This window comes from Balaenoptera acutorostrata, chromosome 9, assembly GCF_949987535.1.
Source record: "Balaenoptera acutorostrata chromosome 9, mBalAcu1.1, whole genome shotgun sequence".
NCBI classification, from domain to species: Eukaryota; Metazoa; Chordata; class Mammalia; order Artiodactyla; family Balaenopteridae; genus Balaenoptera; species Balaenoptera acutorostrata.
The window spans coordinates 58328519-58348704 of NC_080072.1; the positions used below are offsets into that span (position 1 = coordinate 58328519).

Sequence of the window (20186 nt, forward strand, 5' to 3'; positions counted from 1 at the left end):
ATTTTTTTTTTTTTTTTTTGTCCTTGAAATAAAAGGAACTGCTTTATTTTTGCTTCTCTGATTCTGCTTTTACACTGAAGCAGATATAACTTCCCAGAGTGGCTGGTGAACACCAAATAGGATGATGCTGAAGAATGTGCTTTGACCGCTCCTGTGCCCTTTATGTAAATGGTACTTTGTGAAATTTGGGTCACAGCTCCTAAGTCTCAAGTTTGCTCAGTTGTAAACTGGGGACGACACTGACTACTGCAGAGAGTTGGTGGAGGAATCACTGTCATTTGCTTAATTTCTTGAGCGCTCACTGGGTGCAAATCCAATGGTGAGCGGGCACTGGGGGATCCAACGGTGAGTATGACAGACACGGCTCTTTCCTGACCTCAAGGAGTGACGTTCTAGCATGGCAGACGGACATAACCTAATTGAATTAAATGGGTTAAGATGAATGGAAGTGAAGCTTCTAGTACGGAGCCTGGCACATAGTCAGGATAGGATAAACTGCGCACACGTATTCTTATAAGAAAGGAAATGGGGTGTAGTGGCAAGTGTTATCAGACTGAAGTCAGATCAGATGTGAATTCTGACTTATGCAACACACCTGATACAAGCAAGCATTTGATAAAGGCTAGGCCACGGTCATGTGATCAACATCGGCGCTTTCTGACCACATGCTGGACGGCTGGGGCCTGGGAGGAACCCTCTGACGTACTATAGAGTACACAACCCATACAGTAGACATGGATTCAGATGCCGACTCTCCAGTCTCCTTGAGTCCTTGCGGAGTCCTTGGGAGAAGTACTTAATCTCTCTGGGCCATACTCCTTCACCCTCAAAACAGGGAGAGTAATAACGGTCCCCTACAGGGTGAGTGAGTGGTGGTAACTGAAGGAAAGAGTAAATGTGAACGGCTCTATGTAATCTGTGTTATGTATGTTGTGTTATGTACATAACTGATTGATGGAGACCTACGACATCCTGTATCAGGGCAGCTCCGAGTCACCGAGAAGAGAAGCATCTCCCTGAAGAGCAAAGTATTTTCTAGCAGCAGAGCCTCAAAATTTGGGTATGAAACTCCTTCTCTGGTTACCTAGCATGTCACCATCAGCCAAGACCGTTAAAACCCAGGTAGAAGCCACCTGTATTTGTGGCTTCGGCTTCCTCTTAAAATCAGGTGAAAATCCCCAACTGTCCTAAAGTGTCATTCCAAGTCTGTAAGGTTCTTGGCTGAACTATACAGGGCCTTGGAGAGCAACCAGGTCAGGCCCAAGACCACCCTGGCTCTTCTCCTGGGGAAAGCCGCACCCCCCAGCACCTCCCCTTCCCCACCCCACCTCTGCCCTGCCTCACTGGTATCCACGTCTGTCTTCTCTCTAGACTGGAAGCCCACCTGATGGCAGGCTCTAGCCTTTATTCATCTTGGTTCCCAGCAGCAGGCACCAGGTCTGGCAGAGCGTGAGCTTTCAACAAATATTTGTTGATAGAACAGATGAATTTTTAAAAAATCTCATGGCAGAGGTGTTATGTCAGTTGGCTCAACTCTATCCCAGCGCCATATTGTACAAAATTTATTTGGTTAAATATATCCACACAGAGTCTCAGCCTCCTTTGTGCTTAACCTTCTTAGAAACTTATCTTCTCCCATCTCCGACTGATAGCTTGTAACCTTAAAGTGTCTCAGTCCTTACACCCTCACCCACATCTTCCTTCGCACCAATGCCCGTGTCATACCTGTTCCCTTTCTATGATGTGGAAGCAGGTGGACACATGACGAAAAGGGTAGGGAAAAATATATGGTTTGGCTATTGGTTAATTGTGCTCCAAAGTGTATACAGGAGGAGAAAAGCTGCTCCAGTCTCCTCTCATTAAATGTTAATCCCTATATGAACCTGGATGAAGCCTGGGACCTACCACAGCTACGTTTTAATTTGTCTGGACTTACTTTACAATCCTGTTCATTAAAATAGCTGGTAAGGGAAGCTGTGCCTCTCCCCTAAAGGGAAATATTTATATATAATTTTCCCATAAAATTTCTTCAACTTGGAAAGATGCTCAAAATTGACACAAGTCGAGGGATAGAGGGGACCCCACACAAGGATCTATGTGCTTTCCTGCTGAGCAAGGAACAGATACAGGTGAAGCTGTCTTTGAAATTCCAGGGATGTGAAAGCAGAGCCTTGGCCCCATATGGCCTCCTGGGAAGCCCTTTAATAAGTCTGTATTTAGCACTAAAAGGGATAATAGGGAAAACTGTTCTATTCTGTTTAGGACCTGAGGTTCTTAGACGTGACCTTAAGAAATTTTAGTAAGGGTTAAATAATTTTAAATGATTTCAACTAGGATTTTCTGTTGCATCGCTAGCTCATCTGAGTTAGTGCCCAGTTTGGGGGATTCCTCTGAAATCCTGGTCCTTGAAAATCCCTTGGGGGAATTTCTCATGAAATCCTTGGCCACTTTAAGTCCAAGCTACACTAAACAGCATTTGAGGCAAAAATAAGGAGAAATAGTAGAACCACTATTGGTGGCACACAAATATTATCTCATTAAATCCTCACAACATCCCTGCAATTTTATTTTCACTCCCTTACCATCACTGAGGAAACTGCTTGGAGAGACTAAGTGACTTGCTCAAAGGTACTTAGCTAGAATGAAAGGTGACTATGATTAACACAGCTTTTTGGTCTGTGAACTGTGGGATCAGGTTTAGGCAAAACCTCAGCTGTAATCTGACATATTTCCTTATTAATTATGTATTAGATCCTCACCCCAGCTAGACTAGAGAATCTCTGAAATCAGAGTCTGAGTCTCCTTTTTCACCCTGACTCAATGTTTATCATGTTAATACTTTTCCTTTTGTTTGTCTGTTTATCTGTCTTTTCAATCTCCATCCATCCATCTGCCTGTCCATCAGCTCATCCATCTGTCCATCAACCCAATCATCTCATCATCCAATCAGCTATTGAGTCAACAGGCCACCTAACCGCCCATCTATCCATCCGTCCATCCATCCATCCGTGTGACTTGGGCTAGTTAATTCATCTTTCTGTGCCTCAGCTTTCTCTTCTGCAAAATAGGATAGAGACACCAACATCTCAGGTTCATGTGAGGCTTAAAAGAACATCACGTAATGTGCCTAATGTCACGTACATCTTTTACAGAGTAAACACTCACTACATGGCAACTATTTTACGTCTATGTGCTAGAAAGAGCCAGGGGAAGGGAGGGTTTGGAGACACTGTGGAGAGCAAGGGGAGGATGTGAACAATTGAGGTTCCTCTCAACATCTGGAGAGGACTGGATCTGGAGGACAATCAGAAGGACAGGCTTCCTGGGCCCCTCATGCCCTGGGGAGAGGTAAGCGGCAAAGACCCGTGTAAGGGACAGACCAGGATAATGAGAGAGCACTTAAACCACGGCCTCCATATTCTCAGTGAGGTAGGAATCTCTGCTGAGCAGGATGCTAATGGATAGATGTGGACATTTGAAAGAGCCCATTGGGGACTGAGTGTAAGAACTGACAAAGCACAAGAAGAACTGCAGCTGGAAGGACCCAGCAGGGGCTAAAGGTCGTGAGCATGACATGATTTGGCTTACAGCACTCAGAAGCCTGGCTGTAAGATCAGAGATGGTGAGTGGCTGGAGTGATCCTGGGTTTTGCAAGGTGGATGTGGAAGAAAGGCACAGAAACAGGGAGCCGAGAGTGATGAAGGAAGACAGCTGGAAGTAGAGGACTGAGGGACCAGGGGGAAATGAAGGAGAAGGAGGGTGAGTCAGGGGAGAGCTGATGCTGGGCAGGAAGTGGGCTGGGTGTGGCCAGGGGCTCGCCTTCAGGTGGGTTTAGGGGTTAAGAGAGAAAAAGAGGAGGAAAAGGTAGAGGAGCACTTTTCTGGGTCAGAGCATGAGAAGGTATCTTAGAGATTCTCTAACCATCCTGTAGACAGGAAAACACAGGCCAAAGAGAGGAACTGCCTTGTCCTTGGCCACATAGTCATGTGCATATTAGTACTTGAGCAAGAACTTGACGGCTGCCTTAGGAAATAGTCATGTAAGGGGCCAGCCAGATAAATGGCTAAAGGGCAGGGGACCTCACCACTCTTTGGCCCCCTCCTCTGTGCCTCTGCATAGGCTGTTTTCATGGTCTAGGTGCTCCTTTCCCCCAGTCTTCACATGTTGAAGTCTGGCTCCAATGCCACCTCCTCCCTGAAGCCTCCTTCCCGTGCCCACACTGGAAGGGGCTTCATCTTCTGCCTTCCCAAAGCACTTTATGCAAACCTTTGTTTATCGGGGTTGTGAGTCTACCTGTGCTGCCTCCAGAACCCTGCCATCATCAGATTAGTCTCTGTACTCTGTAGTGAGTCTCACATAGAAAATGTATCTTTTGACTGCATCCATGTACCGCCAGATTCCAGTGGTCTGAGGCAGGGCACTCCATGTAACTATTCAAGGTACGATGATTTTGCACAGGGCAGAGGCCTGGATTTGGGCAAGCTGGGTATAAAAGCCTTCTCTGCTACTTCCCAGCTCTGGGAAACAAACATTGCACATATCTGAGCCTTATCTTTGTCATTTATAAAATGGCGGTAATGAATCTTAAAATTGATTTAAAAATATATTGAGGACCTACTATATGCCAGATACCTTTAGAAGCTGGGGATTCAGAAATTGTATTAAATTATTCCTATCCTCAAGGAACTCAAGTCTACCTAGGTGTATAAATGAGCACAAAGCTGGCCACCATGCCTGGCACACAGTAGGCTAATTACAATTTAACTCTCACTTCCACAGGCCAGATATCCCTGCAGTTTGAACAATTTGGCTCGAATATAGCACCCACTCTCTCTCCCTCCCTCTCCCACAAAATTGGGCAGATGGCTTTTTAGTCTAAGTGCAGGTTACAGGAAGAAGCCAGAAGGGAGGAAGGTACAGGAAAGGAGCATCTGACTTCCTTACAGTAATTAACCTCCTTTTGACATTGAGGCCAAACCCAAGTCACTCTCCTGTGCTTCTCAACTTCCATCCCTATCACCTGAGAGTCAGAGCTGCTCCAAGCCGTGCCTTGGTCCCCCAGATCTAGATGGCAGAAAGCTAATGAGTCTTGGAAACCACATGGCCTTTCACCTCACTCAAGGAGCTCAGAAAGCTTTCAAACCAAGCAGAAAAATGGATTCCAGTACGTTGGTGCAGAGCAGTCTCCAATCTATTCCCCCAGGACTAGAATTTCAAGCTTTATGAAGCACCTATCACAGGAAGTGTTAAGTCGCCTCTATTCACCTTAATTGGAGGGTATCTGGTTTCCTGATTAAAGGAGTTCAAAGCTAGCATGGGGGAGCCCTCCAAATACGCTCTGACTTTGTAGAATGATAACAAGCCAAGAAAGGACGGGTGAGCAGTGAAGCCAAAAAAGGTAACTGGGATGTGTATTTGTGGCCAGGACTGAACCACTACCCCACTGAAAGGGTCCAACTGGGTATACTAAAGAGACAGCTGATGTTCAGACCTCCAGCCCTGATACCCTTTTGTGAAGGCCCACCTCTCCACCCAGTCATGTGCTCATCTATCTAACTCTTTCCTGGACACCTCCTCCTAGAAGTCCCCCAGGCACCTCAAACTGCATGCCAATATTAGAGTAAGCTTTCTAAAACCAAACCTGACCACGTCACAGCTCTGCCTGAAACTTTTCAGTGCCTTCCACTGACAGATAAAACCTAAACTCTTTCAAGGCCATTCATGATCTGATGCCTGCTAACTTCCTTCACCTCTTCTCCCTCTCACTACTGCCACAAATATCCTCAGCTACGCTACTCCAAACTGTGGTTCTTTCCTAGAAAATGCCAGGATCTGTCTCATCTATGTATTCGTTGCAAATCTTTGACTTCCACCGTGGGCTGCTGCAAGGTGCTTGCCTCTTTCTTCCATCTCTGACAATTCAAATCCAACCTCCATCACCCACCTTAAATCCCACTTCCTCCAAGAAGCCACCTTGATCACCCCGGCTGAAAGCAACTGCTCTTTTTCTGAACCCCTGTAGTATTGCCAGGTCCACCGTGGTCATGATCCAATTTACATGGTTCCTGGCAGTGTCACCAAGTGAAGTGGTACCTTGTAAACCTGATACCTGATCCATGGACAGTATCGGCGTAAACCTTGGTAATAGCCAATGGCAGGATTATGCAGGGGATAAGCATGGGTTCTGAACCCAGAGAAGGCTGGATTTGAATCCTTTCTTTCCCAGAGTGCTTTTGGGAAAGCCACTCAAGTTCCCTGAACCCTGGTTTCCTGAGAATAACACCGTCTGCAATTTCAGAGGCTTATATATTTGTTGTTTGAATAAATCATGAAGCACATACATGGAGGAGCTCTGTAAAATGTAAATAAAATCTCCATTCAAAGGATAGTTATTATTTTAAAATTACAAAGTTACCGTACCAGCAGTTTGATTCAGGAAGACAGCCAGAGATTTTGTACAAGATATCAGCTTGGGCATCCAAATAGAAACCTAATTCTGAAGCCCAATTTCAGGAGGGCTTATATTTGCATACTGAAGAGCTCCAGTTGCGACAGAAAATGTTCCAGGGCTGTCGGGGGAAATTCTACTAAATTACAAAGCTGCCAGCTTCTGGTTTATCAACCTTTGACTCTGGCAGTATTTAGTAGCATGCCTGTTTGGGCCCAATTTCCCAGGCTTTGATTAAATGTTAGGAAGTAACCATCTCATTGTGTCTGAACCTCCACACTACTTCCCAGACAACTGGTGGGCTCTTCTCTGCCTCCTTCTGACACATCCACTTCTTTCTCTGCTTCATTGTCAGTCTCTTGGATATTTATTATTCTGAACTTTGATTTTAGGCTGTCACTTGCCGTCGGGAAAGGGCACAGGAAATGTCAAGTCTCAATGGACACGATTCCTTGGGTGAAATTCTAACCTCGAGTTTCCCCTCCCATAACATACCTATACAGAAATAGCCCAGTCTGATCATTTCCTTTTGATGTTTAATTGGATGTCGGTGTTGTGCTTTCTGGGTTGAGAAGCTAATGCTTCTCAGAGAGGGAACAATTCCGGCTACACAAATGAGACTTGTAACAGGGGAGAATGCTCAACGCTGAATCTAATTTTCTCTCCCATCCATGAACAGAAGACAATTTCTCTGGCATTACAGCATCTCACTCAGTCTTTCTGTCATTAGTAAGAATTAAATTCTGTTCCCTCAAATCTAAACGTAATTATATTTTGCCTCGTAAATAAAACTGAATTACCATTTTCAAAATTTAGCACTAATGCAACTGCTATGTTTAGAGCTTTAATTTTTTTTTAACCCTGTTGCTACTTTCAGCTTTTTTTTTAAAAAAAATTTGGGCTTATTTTGTTATCAGTTGTGACTTCATTTGGTAACAGAGCTTTTCTGTTCCGTATCTACCTGGTCACTATCGTTATTAATTATGCTTTGTGATTTGCTTTTCTTTTTGGTAGGGGAGGAGAGTAATAGAGAAGAAATTGGAAGCTCAAAGGATCTGAGTCTGAATTTTAGAAGGTCTCGCTAAGCTGAGGCAGGACCTAGGCCATGCTGCACTGAGAGAGTTAAAGAAAGAGCCCTGACGTGGAGTCTGAGAGGGAAATCTTCAATGCGCGTTGAAAGATTTTTTAATTTGAGATTTTCAGCAAGACACTGAGGGGACTCCATGGCTGGGGGACACTGCCTGCCTCTCTGGCCTCACTTCCTCAGCTCCTACTCTCCAGTGAGACTGAAGGAGGACCGCTCTGTACTTCTGCACATGCTGTGCCCTCTGCTTGGACGGCCCTCCCCTCCTTTGCCACCAGGAACCCCACCTCAGTCCCCTCTCACAATCTGGCTCACAAGTCTCCATCCTGGGGAAGACCTTCCCAGGTTCTTCTCTGCCCCCCTCCTGGCCAAATGCAAGCTCCTGCCCTCGTGCTCCCCAAACCCACCATAAATGCGTCGGTCAGAGGCCTTAACACCGCATGACTCCGTGTCACCTCCTGAATGGCCTGAGGCATGTTGATCCCCGGGGCCTAGAATGGTCCGGCACAGGAGAGGTCAGGAAGGATTGTGAGAGTGAATGGAGTGGACGTGCGTGCTTGTCAGCAGTGGGTGTGCTTCCGGAGCTGTTCTGGGGTGTTCTCTGCGGAGGCTGTGCTCCTCTCTGGAAAAAGCTCAGTCCCTGAGCAGAGGCCAGTGTTAGCGCCGTAGGGCCCTTGTGCTGGTGTCTGGGGATAAATGTGTCAGCACATTAGTGACTCTTCACTTAGACTCGATGACCAGAGTCGGGGGCTGGGGGAAAGGGGTTGGCTAGAGAGTCTCAGTAACTACAAGAAAACCGAGCCTCCGAGAGAGAAAGCAAGTTGTTCAGGTCACATAGACTCCAATCCAGTTCTGGCTCCAGACCCTCACCATATAAACTGCCCTCAAACTTAAATTGCTTAGAGTTGAAGGACTGTTTGGCTAATTTAGATCTAGTCATGCATTCTAAAAATATACATTAATACTTTATTTATTGAGTGCTTACTGAGTACCAGCCACCATGCTAGGCATTTTATATATACATATTAAAACTAATTTGAAAAACAGCCCTGCAAGGCAGGTATCATTAGCCATAGTCTTTGGATAAGCTCAGTCTTGAAAAATCTAGCTTGGTCCCACTCCAAATCCCATGCAATTCTTTCTGACTGCACATGCTACGCCCAAATCCATACCACTGAATCTCTAAAAGATCTCTACCTGTTATTCCATGAAACCCAACTGCAATGAAATGACAAGAATCATAAACCACCAGCATGAGCATTTTACAATCAAAATCTCTGCCAGGTACTGCTTCTGGGAGCCAGCAACCCAAAGGAATAAAATGTAGTAAGAGGGCCCTCTCAAATAAGGGTCATTTATAGAAGACAAGATTGGAGAGAGCTCAGAGAGAAGTGGAAACGAGGAATGAGTTGATGAGGCTGAGGACAGAGATGCCTGGGCTGGGGTGGAGGGGAAGGAAGACCCGCGTGAGAGCCAGTGAAGGGGCAAATGATGGGTTTAAGGAATCGAATCTGATATGGTATTCTGGAAAATGCCGCAGAGCCTGAAATCTTCTTTAGAAGATTTTAGAAGATTTAGAAGTCATTAGGCTCTGAAAGAAAGGTAGGCTTTTCCAATTTTAAGGACCATCTCAGAGAGGTTAAATTCCTCCCCTTTTCTAAGGCAGCTCTGAACCAAGAGGATGAAAAGCCAACTAAAGCACTTGAGGGGGTGGGTGTGGGGAGGGAGTCCTTCTGTTCCGCAGGGCTACTGACCGTGCCCCCTTTATGCAAAACCGATGAGGCACCCAGCCCAGCAGGACTACTCCCTGGGGAAGGTGGCTTGAAGGAGGTGAAATGATGCCAGCTCTTATCCAGGAGGGGTTCTGGCCGGCTGGCACTGCCCATGAAATGAACATGGGCTAGGTCTGGAAAGTGAAAGATGGGGCCCAGGAACTCAGTTTTAGCTTTGCAGAGTGTTATGGGGGCGTGGGGGGAGCGGATAAGGTTGGGGGTCGGTGGAATCCTGAGAGAAGGGATTAGACTGTCCAGCTGGTAGTGTGCTGGGATCTTCTTGGGCAGAGCCTTTGGCTGTAACCCCTCATTCTTCTTTGATAATTCCCTGGATAAGTCATTCATTCAATAATCACTAGAACCTAATGGCTGTCAGGCCGTGCACTAGAGAGAATGACAGACACTGACTTCGTGGGGTTCACAGTTTGGCAAGAGAGAGGCACATTTATAATACATGGCTCAGTACACCAAAGAGCTTAGGCCTTGAAGCCAGACTTGGGTTGCATCCGTACTGTGCCACTTTCCAATGGGGAGATGCTGGCAAGGAATTTAACTTAGTTCTGACCTTCAGTTTCCTTATGTGGAAAACAGACCTAGTAATACTTCCCTTATGGGGTTCTTATGACCCTTAACTAAGATAATGGTTGAAAGCACTTAGTTCAGCACCTGGTACATGGTAAGCATTAAGAAATGGACGACTCTCTAATTAATGCTCCATCCTGTGACTTATCAGGAAAAAAGACAAGATTAATGGCAAAGAAACCTCTTTGGATGGAAAGAAGACTTGAGGTAAGAGCTGAGGACTTGGAAACAGAGGGCCTAGATTTAATTCAAATTCTGCCACTGATTAGTCACTTCAGGCAAGTCGTTTCCTCTCTCTAACTCTTTCCCATCTGTAAAACAACTGCAGTAGCAATCACCACCACCATCATCACCACCCCCATCACCACCACCATCACTACCATCATCATCACCACTATCATCACCATCACCACCATTACAACCACCATCATCACCACCCCATCACTACCACCATCATCACCACCCCCATCATCACTACCATCATCATCGTCACCACCCCCATCATCACTACCATCATCATCATCACCACCACTATCATCACCAGCACCAGCACCATCATCACCACTATCATCATCATCACCACCATTACAACCACCATCATCACCACTCCCATCACTACCATCATCATCGTCATCATCACCACCCCCACCAATACTACCACCATCATCGCCACTATCATCACCGTCACCACCACCATCACCATCACCACAATCATCACTACCATCATCACCATCACCACCATTACAACCACCATCATCACCACCCCCATCACTACCATCATCATCATCATCACCCCCATCACTACCACCATCATCATCACCACCCCCATCATCACTACCATCATTATCATTACCACTCCCATCATCACTACCATCATAATCATCACCACCACTATCATCACCAGCACCAGCACCATCATCACCACCCCCATCACTACCGTCATCATCATCATCATCATCACCCCCATCACCACCACCATCATCATCATCACCACCACTATCACCACCATCACAACCACCATCACCACCAGCGTCCCCAAAGACTGAAGCAGTGAAGTTCCACTGGGCCCAGAGCTGAGGACAGAGGTGTGTTGGGGGTGGCAGCGAGACATATAACCTGTGCTCTTCCAGCCCACAGGAATCTACTTAAACAGTTATCTTATATGGTTTGTCAGGAAGAAAGACCACATCAATGAGGCAGGATTTAAGGAGGAATTTCTGAGATGAGACGGCAAGCCAAGCTGCTGAGAACCCAGAGGCCTGAGTAAACACTTGTGTAAAGTCTGACTTCACTGTTTCCACAAACCTAAGCAAAGTGCTGGGAAACTCGTCAGCTCACATTTCATTACAGGCTGGTTGTTGAGTGCAGGGCATGTTGATTTAAGCTGCTTTCATTAAATCCTGTTCTCCATGCCAAACAGCAAGACTCTCATCTCAGGCAAGAGATGGTCCTCCTTCCTAGGAGGGCCAGACAGCAGGGGCCCATTTCTGCCAGCCCCACCACCTAGAGTCAGTCCTATAGGATGCGTCTTCCGGCCTGCGGCTCCTGGTGAGAAGGCTCTGGGCAGTGCCTGTGCCAGCCCTGCTGTGCCAGGAACAAATAACGTAAAAGGTGTGACTTGAGCCACCCTTGCTGGGTGTCTGACTTGTGCCAGCCGCCGTGCTAACCACTTTCTCCATATTTTCTCACGAAATCCTTACAACAATCCCATAGGTTATTTACCTAAAAGGAAAGGAGGGGAAGCAGCTTGCTGAAGCCACTCAACTAGTGAGAAGCAGGTCCCCTGAAATGAAGTTCAGTGCCTGTTCACCACCCTGTAGCCGCAGCCCTGAGTACAAAGACAGCTCCCTGGCTACAGCGGCATCTGCTCAGTGAGGCATCTCCTGCTTAGCCTTAGGGCCCAAACTCCATCGTTTTCAAACAGCTTCCACTCAGTGAAAGTGCCCTCAGAAGGGAGGGAGGGGAAGACGTGAGGTGCTCCCCCTCTACAGGCCCTGTTCTCGGGCACACCTGCATTATACAACTTAATCACCACATGACCCTCTGAGGTGGGCACTGCTATTATCTCCACCTTTCAGATAAAGAAACCACAGTCGGATTTCCCTGGTGGCGCAGTGGTTAAGAATCTGCCTGCCAGTGCAGGGGACATGGGTTCGAGCCCTGGTCCGGGAAGCTCCCACATGCTGTAGAGCAACTAAGCCCATGCGCCACAACTACTGAGCCCACGCGCCTAGAGCCCATGCTCTGCAACTAGAGAAGCCACTGCAATGAGAAGCCTGCGCGCTGCAATGAAGAGTAGGCCCCGCTCGTTGCAACTAGAGAAAGCCTGCATGCAGCAATGAAGACCCAACACAGCCAAAAATTAAATAAATAAATAAACAAATTTATAAAAAAAAAAAAGAAACCACAGTCAAGAAAAGTCAAGTCCCTTGCTAAGGTCACACGGTTAGTGCGTGCAGAGCCAGGATAGAGCCTAGGCAGGGACAGCCAGGACAGCAGGGAGAGAGAACCACCGTCAACGCGCTTTCACTAGCCTTCAAACTGGCTTCCGGCGGGAAGTGAGAGCCAAGGAGAAGCTATGGCCGTGGGGAGGCAGCGCGGGGTGCTGGGCAGCAGGGGGGCCCCAGGCTGGGCTCGGACTCCCAGCTTCGGCAGGCTCAGGGTGTCTCAGGTAGGTCACCGAGTCTCAGGGTGAGGATGGGGATGGTACCATACCTGTCACCCTGCCTCAACAGCTGTTGTTGCTGGTGTGTGTGTGTGTGAAAAGGAGAGAGAGAGAGAGATCTTTGTATGCTTTGAAGCACTCAACAAACACAAATTGTTATCACTATTGCAAGGGGAGACAGGAATTTTGAAGTCATCTTTTAAATTCCTGGCCTTGTGGCAATCATGACACTTTTAGTCAGTTATAGGTTAGAGATTTAAAAACTATAATCCGGGCTTCCCTGGTGGCGCAGTGGTTGGGAGTCTGCCTGCCAGTGCAGGGGACACGGGTTCGAGCCCTGGTCTGGGAGGATCCCACATGCCGCGGAGCGGCTGGGCCCGTGAGCCACAACTGCTGAGCCTGAGCGTCTGGAGCCTCTGCTCCGCAACAAGAGAGGCCGCGATAGTGACAGGCCCGCGCACCGCGATGAGGAGTGGCCCCCACTCGCCGCAACTGGAGAAAGCCCTCACACAAAAGCGAAGACCCAACACAGCCAAAAATAAACATAATAGATAAATAATAAATAAAAATTTAAAAAAAATAAAAAAATAAAAACTATAATCCACGCTTCTGAAAGGGCACTTTTCATCTTGCCTCTCTCAAATGTCTCCGTTACTATCAAGGGCTCTCACCAGTGCGTGCTGTAATCATGCTCATAACATAGCTAACATTAACTGAGCCCATATCACGCGCTGAGTAGCGTGCTACGTGCTTTTTTACCTTATCTTAAATAATCCTCCAAATAATTATTTTCCAAATACTAATCCCAGAAAGTAGGTACACTTGTTATCTCCGTTTTACAAGTTACAGAAGTGAAGCAACTTGCCCAAAGTTATAACTAGTAAGCAGCAGGGCCAGCATTTGAACCCAAGACTGTCAGCCTCAGAGACTCTTCTTATCACACGGAGCTCTCTGCCTTAGCTTGTGAGGCCATCTGTTTGACAGCAGCTATGGGGAGTGAGAGGCACAGAGTTGAGGAAAATGAGCACTCGCAATTCTATTTAAGGCCCTTGCAATGGGTCTGCTGTCTCCTTTTACAGGGCCAACTCAAGAATGCCTAGTGATCGCACTCAAAGTTACACCTGCCTCCGTCAGAGGCTGTGGAATCTCATCAGGGATTAACAATGCATGGACAGTTATAGTTCTATCAGAAACTAGCTTTGTGGCCACACAATGAATAATACAACCCAGTGTAGCTTTCGGAGGAGCATTCCTTATATTGCTATAAACAGAGCTGTATATAAAGACTTATTCCTAAAGATGCAGACGTAGAGAATGGACTTGAGGACACGGGGAGGGGGAAGGGTAAGCTGGGACGAAGTGAGAGAGTGGCGTGGACATATATACACTACCAAATGTAAAACAGATAGCTAGTGGGAAGCATCCACATAGCACGGGGAGATCAGCTCGGTGCTTTGTGACCACCTAGAGGTGTGGGATAGGGAGGGTAGGAGGGAGACGCAAGAGGGAGGGGATATGAGGATATATGTATATGTATAGCTGATTCACTTTGTGATACAGCAGAAACTAACACGCCATTGTAAAGCAATCATACTCCAATAAAGATGTTAAAAAAAAAAAAAAGGAATTATTCCTAAGACATCTGTGTTCGTGATCACGTCTTTACACGAGCTTTGCAAACAAGGATAAAGTCCACTTTAGGCTGCGTATTGAACATCAATTCTCCATTCAATGGGGAAAGGTAATTCAAAGTATTCCAAAGGCACAAATGCTGCACTGGATCTCACTTTTTACCAAAGGTCTCAACCGTCTTTCCTGATCACCACCAGAACTGTTAATACACAAGACGATGATCTGATGTGAGCTTCCCTTTGTTTTGGCAACGTGGTGTGGTGGGGAAAGTGATTCAGGGTGAAAAACAACGTTGATGCAGATGCTACCACTTCTTAGCCATGTGTCCCTGGGCAGGATTACTTAGAAATTTTCTGGGTCTAAGCTTCTTTATTAGTTGATTTCTCTTCATGCGTTTGTTTGCTCTGTCTCCTGCCCCCCTCTCCAGAATGCAAGCGCGCCAGGGTACAGACTTCCTACCTCTTTATCCCCTCTGCCTTGTTCAGTAAGTATTCACTGAGTAAAATACTATATAAATTGGTAAAATGGGGATGATGATGCCTTTCTCACAGGGTTTTTGTGTGGATTTAAACAGTGGATACTGTCCAGAAGAGATACTAGAAGCAACCACACTTCCTACCTACCAGTACTGTGCTAGGTGATTCACCTATGTTCTCATCTAATCCTCACCTTGAGAGAGCCTCTAAATCCTAAAGTGCTTATAAACAGAGGGTGCCAATATAAGCATTCTGTGAACTTTATATGTGTAAATTCTGTGGTGAACCGAATACCAAAATTAAGAACACATTCAGGGAACCCTCCTGCACTGTTGGTGGGAATGTAAATTGATACAGCCACTATGGAGAACAGTATGGAGGTTCTTTAAAAAACTACAAATAGAACTACCATACGACCCAGCAATCCCACTACTGGGCCTATACCCTGAGAAAACCATAATTCAAAAAGTCATGTACCACAATGTTCATTGCAGCACTATTTACGATAGCCAGGACATGGAAGCAACCTAAATGCCCATTGACAGACGAATGGATAAAGAAGTTGTGGTACATATATACAATGGAATATTACTCAGCCATAAAAAGGAACGAAATTGAGTCATTCGTTGAGACGTGGATGGATCTAGAGACTGTCATACAGAGTGAAGTAAGTCAGAAAGAGAAAAACAAATATCGTACATTAACGCATGTATGTGGAACCTAGAAAAATGGTACAGATGAACCGGTTTGCAGGGCAGAAGTTGAGACACAGATGTAGAGAACAAACGTATGGACACCAAGGGGGGAAAACTGCGGTGGGATGGGGATGGTGGTGTGCTGAATTGGGCGATTGGGATTGACATGTATACACTGATGTGTATAAAATTGATGACTGATTAAAAAATAATAATAATGAAAAAAAGAACACATTCAATCATGTGTTCGTCATTCATTCACTCATTCATTCATTCATTCATTTGTCAAAGTTTATTGGGAAGCTGCTGCGGGCAGGCCTATGCTGAGCCCTGGGAATGTGGAATAAGACACGTTTGCTACCCTCATGGAACTTACCATCTCGTAGAGGATCTGGCCAGAAAGGTGGGTGAGGGCCACACCACAGAGCACCCTAAATATCATACTGAGTTTGGACTTTATTCTGGAAAATGGGTAAAACCAAAGGCCCATCTCTGCAGAGCTCAAGGAGGCACAATGTTCCCCATGGCCTTGCCTCTAGGATGGCCTTTGTAGTGTAAGAGACAAGAATTCAATGAATCACATCTATCATCATTAACATGGTTAAGGGGCGATGTTTTGACTCTCAAGGCCACCACTCTGAATGGAATGATGTGAATATAGGATTTGTGAATACTCTGCCCCTCTAAGAGTAGAGGTGTTGAAGGCTGAAGTTCAGGGGAAGAAGAAAAGCATTCAGAGAACAAACGTATGGACACCAAGGGGGGAAAGCGGCGGGGGGATGGGGGTGGGGGCGATGAACTGGGAGATTGGGATTGACATGTATACACTGATGTGCATAAAATGGGTGACTAATAAGGACCTGCTGTATAAACAAACAAACAAACAAAAAAACAACTAATACTAAACTTTCTTTGGGTTATTTGTATGGAAATATGTTAATATAAATGTTTCAGACATTACATGAAATTTCTAAAAATCTTATATGTTCTGTTATAATGTTATAAGTCATAATTCTAGTTATTACTTTAAAATGTATATCTCAGAAATAACTAAATTTCCTTGTCAATTGCATTATTATGAACTTTCATCAAATCTTTAACCGTGGTCATTTCTAAGTCTTTTGTCATTTACAGACAGTTCTGGGTGTACTCTGATGCTTTTGCAAAAATGTTCCTATAAAAGGGTTTCATCTTCAAGGAATTCATGCAAAAGACTCTGACAAGTACAGGTTTCTGGTAACTGACTATACTACTGAACTGAATGAATAAGCATTTTCAGAACTCTAATGGAAAACTGATGAATTCATCAAAGTGCTAACAAAAGATCAAGATGAAAAAAAAAATTAATTACATGGGACTGAGTGAACTGATGAGGATGATTATAATTTTTGTGACTTTCTGTTTGAATTAAAAAAATAAAAAAAAAAAGAAAAGCATTCAGAGACATGGGTAACCCCCTGCTACATGACCAAGGTCAGGGTCAGGGCCCTGAACAGGACTGAACGGTGTACACGTCACAGTGGAAACCTCCTCCCTCCATCTAAGCTGTGCCCTTATTCTCCCCACATTTACCGACAGAACAGTCGTGTCCAGTCCAGTTTGGGTCACAGCTGCAAAGCCCGGTGTCTGGGAGGAAGGTTCCGTGGCCCGAACACTGGTCCAAGCACGTGGCCCTGGGCGTCTCACAGTTGGTGCCTCCCCAGCCTACAGAGCAGTGGCACTCGCCTCTCACGCAGACCCCCCGGCCCGAACACGTGGGGTCCACGCAGTCCACTGCAACACGGAGGAGAGATAACAGAGGTAAGTATCGGACCAGCAAGGGTGAGGCTTCTTTAAGCAAACTGCTATACTTTGTAGTGGAGGAGCTTCACGTGCTCAGGGAGAAGGACCCAGATTTCCGTGGAGAGGTCACTTGGTAAGGTGAAGAGAATAACTCTAGCAACGGAAGACCTGGGTTCCCGACCCTACCCGGTGGTTGACTGTTTAACCTCTCAAGTCTCAGCTCCCTCACCTGTAAAATGTGCATACATATCTGTACCTCTTGACTTGAGGGGTGCACATAGTAAGACGTATGTATAGAGCAGCCCGTGCCTATCCTAGATGTCTGTAACAACTGCAGCAATGGAGAACAAGACTATTTTGTTCATGTCTGTATCTCCAACCCCCGAGCACATGGGAGGTGCTCAAAACATCACTGGAGAACAAACTATTAGTATTTACCACTTCATAAATACAGTTTTATTTCCGCGAATGTGGGATTAAAATAAAGAGATTCCTTAATTTAAATGAGAATTTATTTTGCATTTAAATTCCCTTAGATTTTACCATCTTCCCAAAACTCTGGAGAATGATACAAACTTTCACACCTCATTTTCCAGACACACATTTGCCTGGAAATGTTTCCAGGCAAACATTTCAATGACTATTCAAAATTATATATGATGGCTGTGTTCAGCTTCTCCTCAAGTGGAGGGTGAACTACAAAGCTGTAGCTCACAGCCAAGCAAACCCCCAAGCAGGGCTCTTAGGGCCCAAGGTCAAGGTGGTCTCAAGAGACCTCCCAGAAAGAGGGAGGAGAATAATATTGTGGGTTACCTGCTCTCTGCTTACACAGTAGGAAGTATCTTATATACTTCACCGGATTGTTTTCTCAATAACCCGATGAGGTACAGAGGAGAAAACTGAGGCTCAGAGAGGTAAATAATTTATATGGGATCCTAGAGCTAAACCCTGCCGGAGAGGACTCTGAAGACAGGTCTGTCTGATTCTGAATCCAGTGATATTCCTGTTCCTGGGGCTGATTTTCCTAAGTCAAAGCTTTAGTTACGGGGTTACACAAAGTTAACAGAGACCTCTAATCTTCCGCAAAGCACTTCACGGAAAAAAGAAGAAGAAGGGCATCGAGGGCTAACTTAGCCTGTGGTTCCAGGGCATGCAGAAAGTGCAGAGAGGAGACAGAACCAGCAAAGGGCTTGTCCATGTCCTCTACTCAACCAAAGAGTTGCTAGATCATTGTAGGGAGGGAGGGGATTCTATCCGTCTTGCCAGTGGAAGGGGAGAGTGGAGTCCTGATGGGGCCCAACATGCAGCTGTTGTTAAAAGTGTTGATGGAGCTGCTATGCATGTAGTCAGGTTCCTCCTTGTAGGGGCTCAGGAGGAAGCCGTATGCTGCTGAGGAAAGAATTTAGCATTTGACTCTCTGAGGTCCTAAGTTCAAGGGTCACAGGACAAGCTGTAATGGTTCCAGGACCACGGTCAAGTCACGTACCTGCTCTGAGCTTCCATCTATAAAGCAGGTCTGGTCAAATTACCTACCTCTCAGGTGGCTATGAGGACCGAATGACACTGACGATTTGAAAGGACAGTATAAACTGTAAGTTGTTGCAAAGAAGTTATCTGTCCATTTTATCAGGACATTCAGTAGCATGACTTGGGCAGACTGTGGTCAGAGCTCATTTATAATTCAGACGTGCTTTTACTTTATTTATCAATTGAATTTTATAACCCAGTATATTTGACTTTTGCACAAAAGAGTGTGGAAACTCGGCCTGGGTATATTAGAATCACAGACACAAATGGGCAGAGACTTTACAAAGAGCATCATTCTGGGAACAGGCTGTTCATTTTGAGGGTCACCTCATTAAGAAAGCTCTTTCACTATCTGGGTTTTTAAAGGAGTTCAATGTAATTACTTCAATGATAAATAGGAAGATCAAAGGTCAGAAGCAACCATTTGATAAAAACATAATAACAAAAACAACAGTAACAATATTAGTGTTAACTTAGTTCCTCTTCTATACCATATCTTGCTTTTGAACCTTTTGTATGCATTATCTCATTTAACCCTAACAACAACCCCTTGAGGTAGATACCATTACTATCCTCATTTTACAGATGAGGAAACTGAAGCACAGAGGTTAAATAACTTGCCCAAGATCACACAGTGGTTTAAGTGGAGGACTTTAAATTTGAAGCACTCTTCTCTGGTATAGATCTCTTGCTATTTCTTCTACAACCTTACTGGTTCCAAAATACGTGCGCACATGTATACAGACATAGCACATAGAATGGTTAAAAACAGAAATCAAAAGAAAACAGCGCAACGAAAGAAACAGGGCAAAGTGGAAAATTAAGAAAGCCAAATGAAGGCAAAGAATCTCTTTTCCTGCAGTCTCTGGACACCACTTCATAATAATGGTTTAAACATGACCTGTTGGAGTTCCTGGTAATTAAACATGATAAAAATAATAATAGTGATAAATTTCCATGACCTGCCTCAGATCTCAGAACCTCAGAAGGATTATTCTGGCCCATTAGCCTACTATGATAATTCCCTAGATCCAGAGTTTTCCAATTTGACAGGAAACGACTCAGCAGTTCCTATCCCGAGGCCTATAAAGGTATTTCCCGTTCAGTGAGCGCCTGGACCCCAGCTTGGGGTGGAAGCTGTCTCTGAGCCGCCCTTGAGGTTGAATCTATAAATCTGCACTGTTAGCGGAGCACGCTGGAGGGTGGCAAGTTTAGCAAGAGGCCCTCGGCATCACAGTCTTGTTCCTTAGACACAGTAAGTCTGATAGGGACCCAGGAACCAGCAAAGTGAATCCGATGCGCTCAGAAGCAGGTCCAGGCAGGGAAGAAAGAGCAGAAAGACGTGATGAGAGGCTACCTCCAGGCAATTCATCATCAATTAACCATCACTTCGGAAGGTCCACTTGACAAAGCAAGTGTGGAGTGCAAAGGGAGTTTTAAAGAGGACTGCACCTTGGGGCGGTCTAGCAAACCTTGGCTGAACTGGCTGAGATTCCTGCCAGAATGCTGTCCTTGCTGATCCC

The 20186-nt window shown here is 45.5% G+C and overlaps 1 protein-coding gene across 1 annotated transcript in view; it reads right to left on the reverse strand.

Moving 5' to 3' along the window:
- TENM4 (teneurin transmembrane protein 4) overlaps window positions 1-20186 on the reverse strand; it is a 745685-nt gene that overhangs the window by 125232 nt on the left and 600267 nt on the right. The window contains exon 17 of the mRNA XM_057553431.1: window positions 16927-17127. Within this exon, the coding sequence (XP_057409414.1) occupies window positions 16927-17127 (201 nt within the window). The remainder of the gene's footprint in view (window positions 1-16926; window positions 17128-20186) is intronic.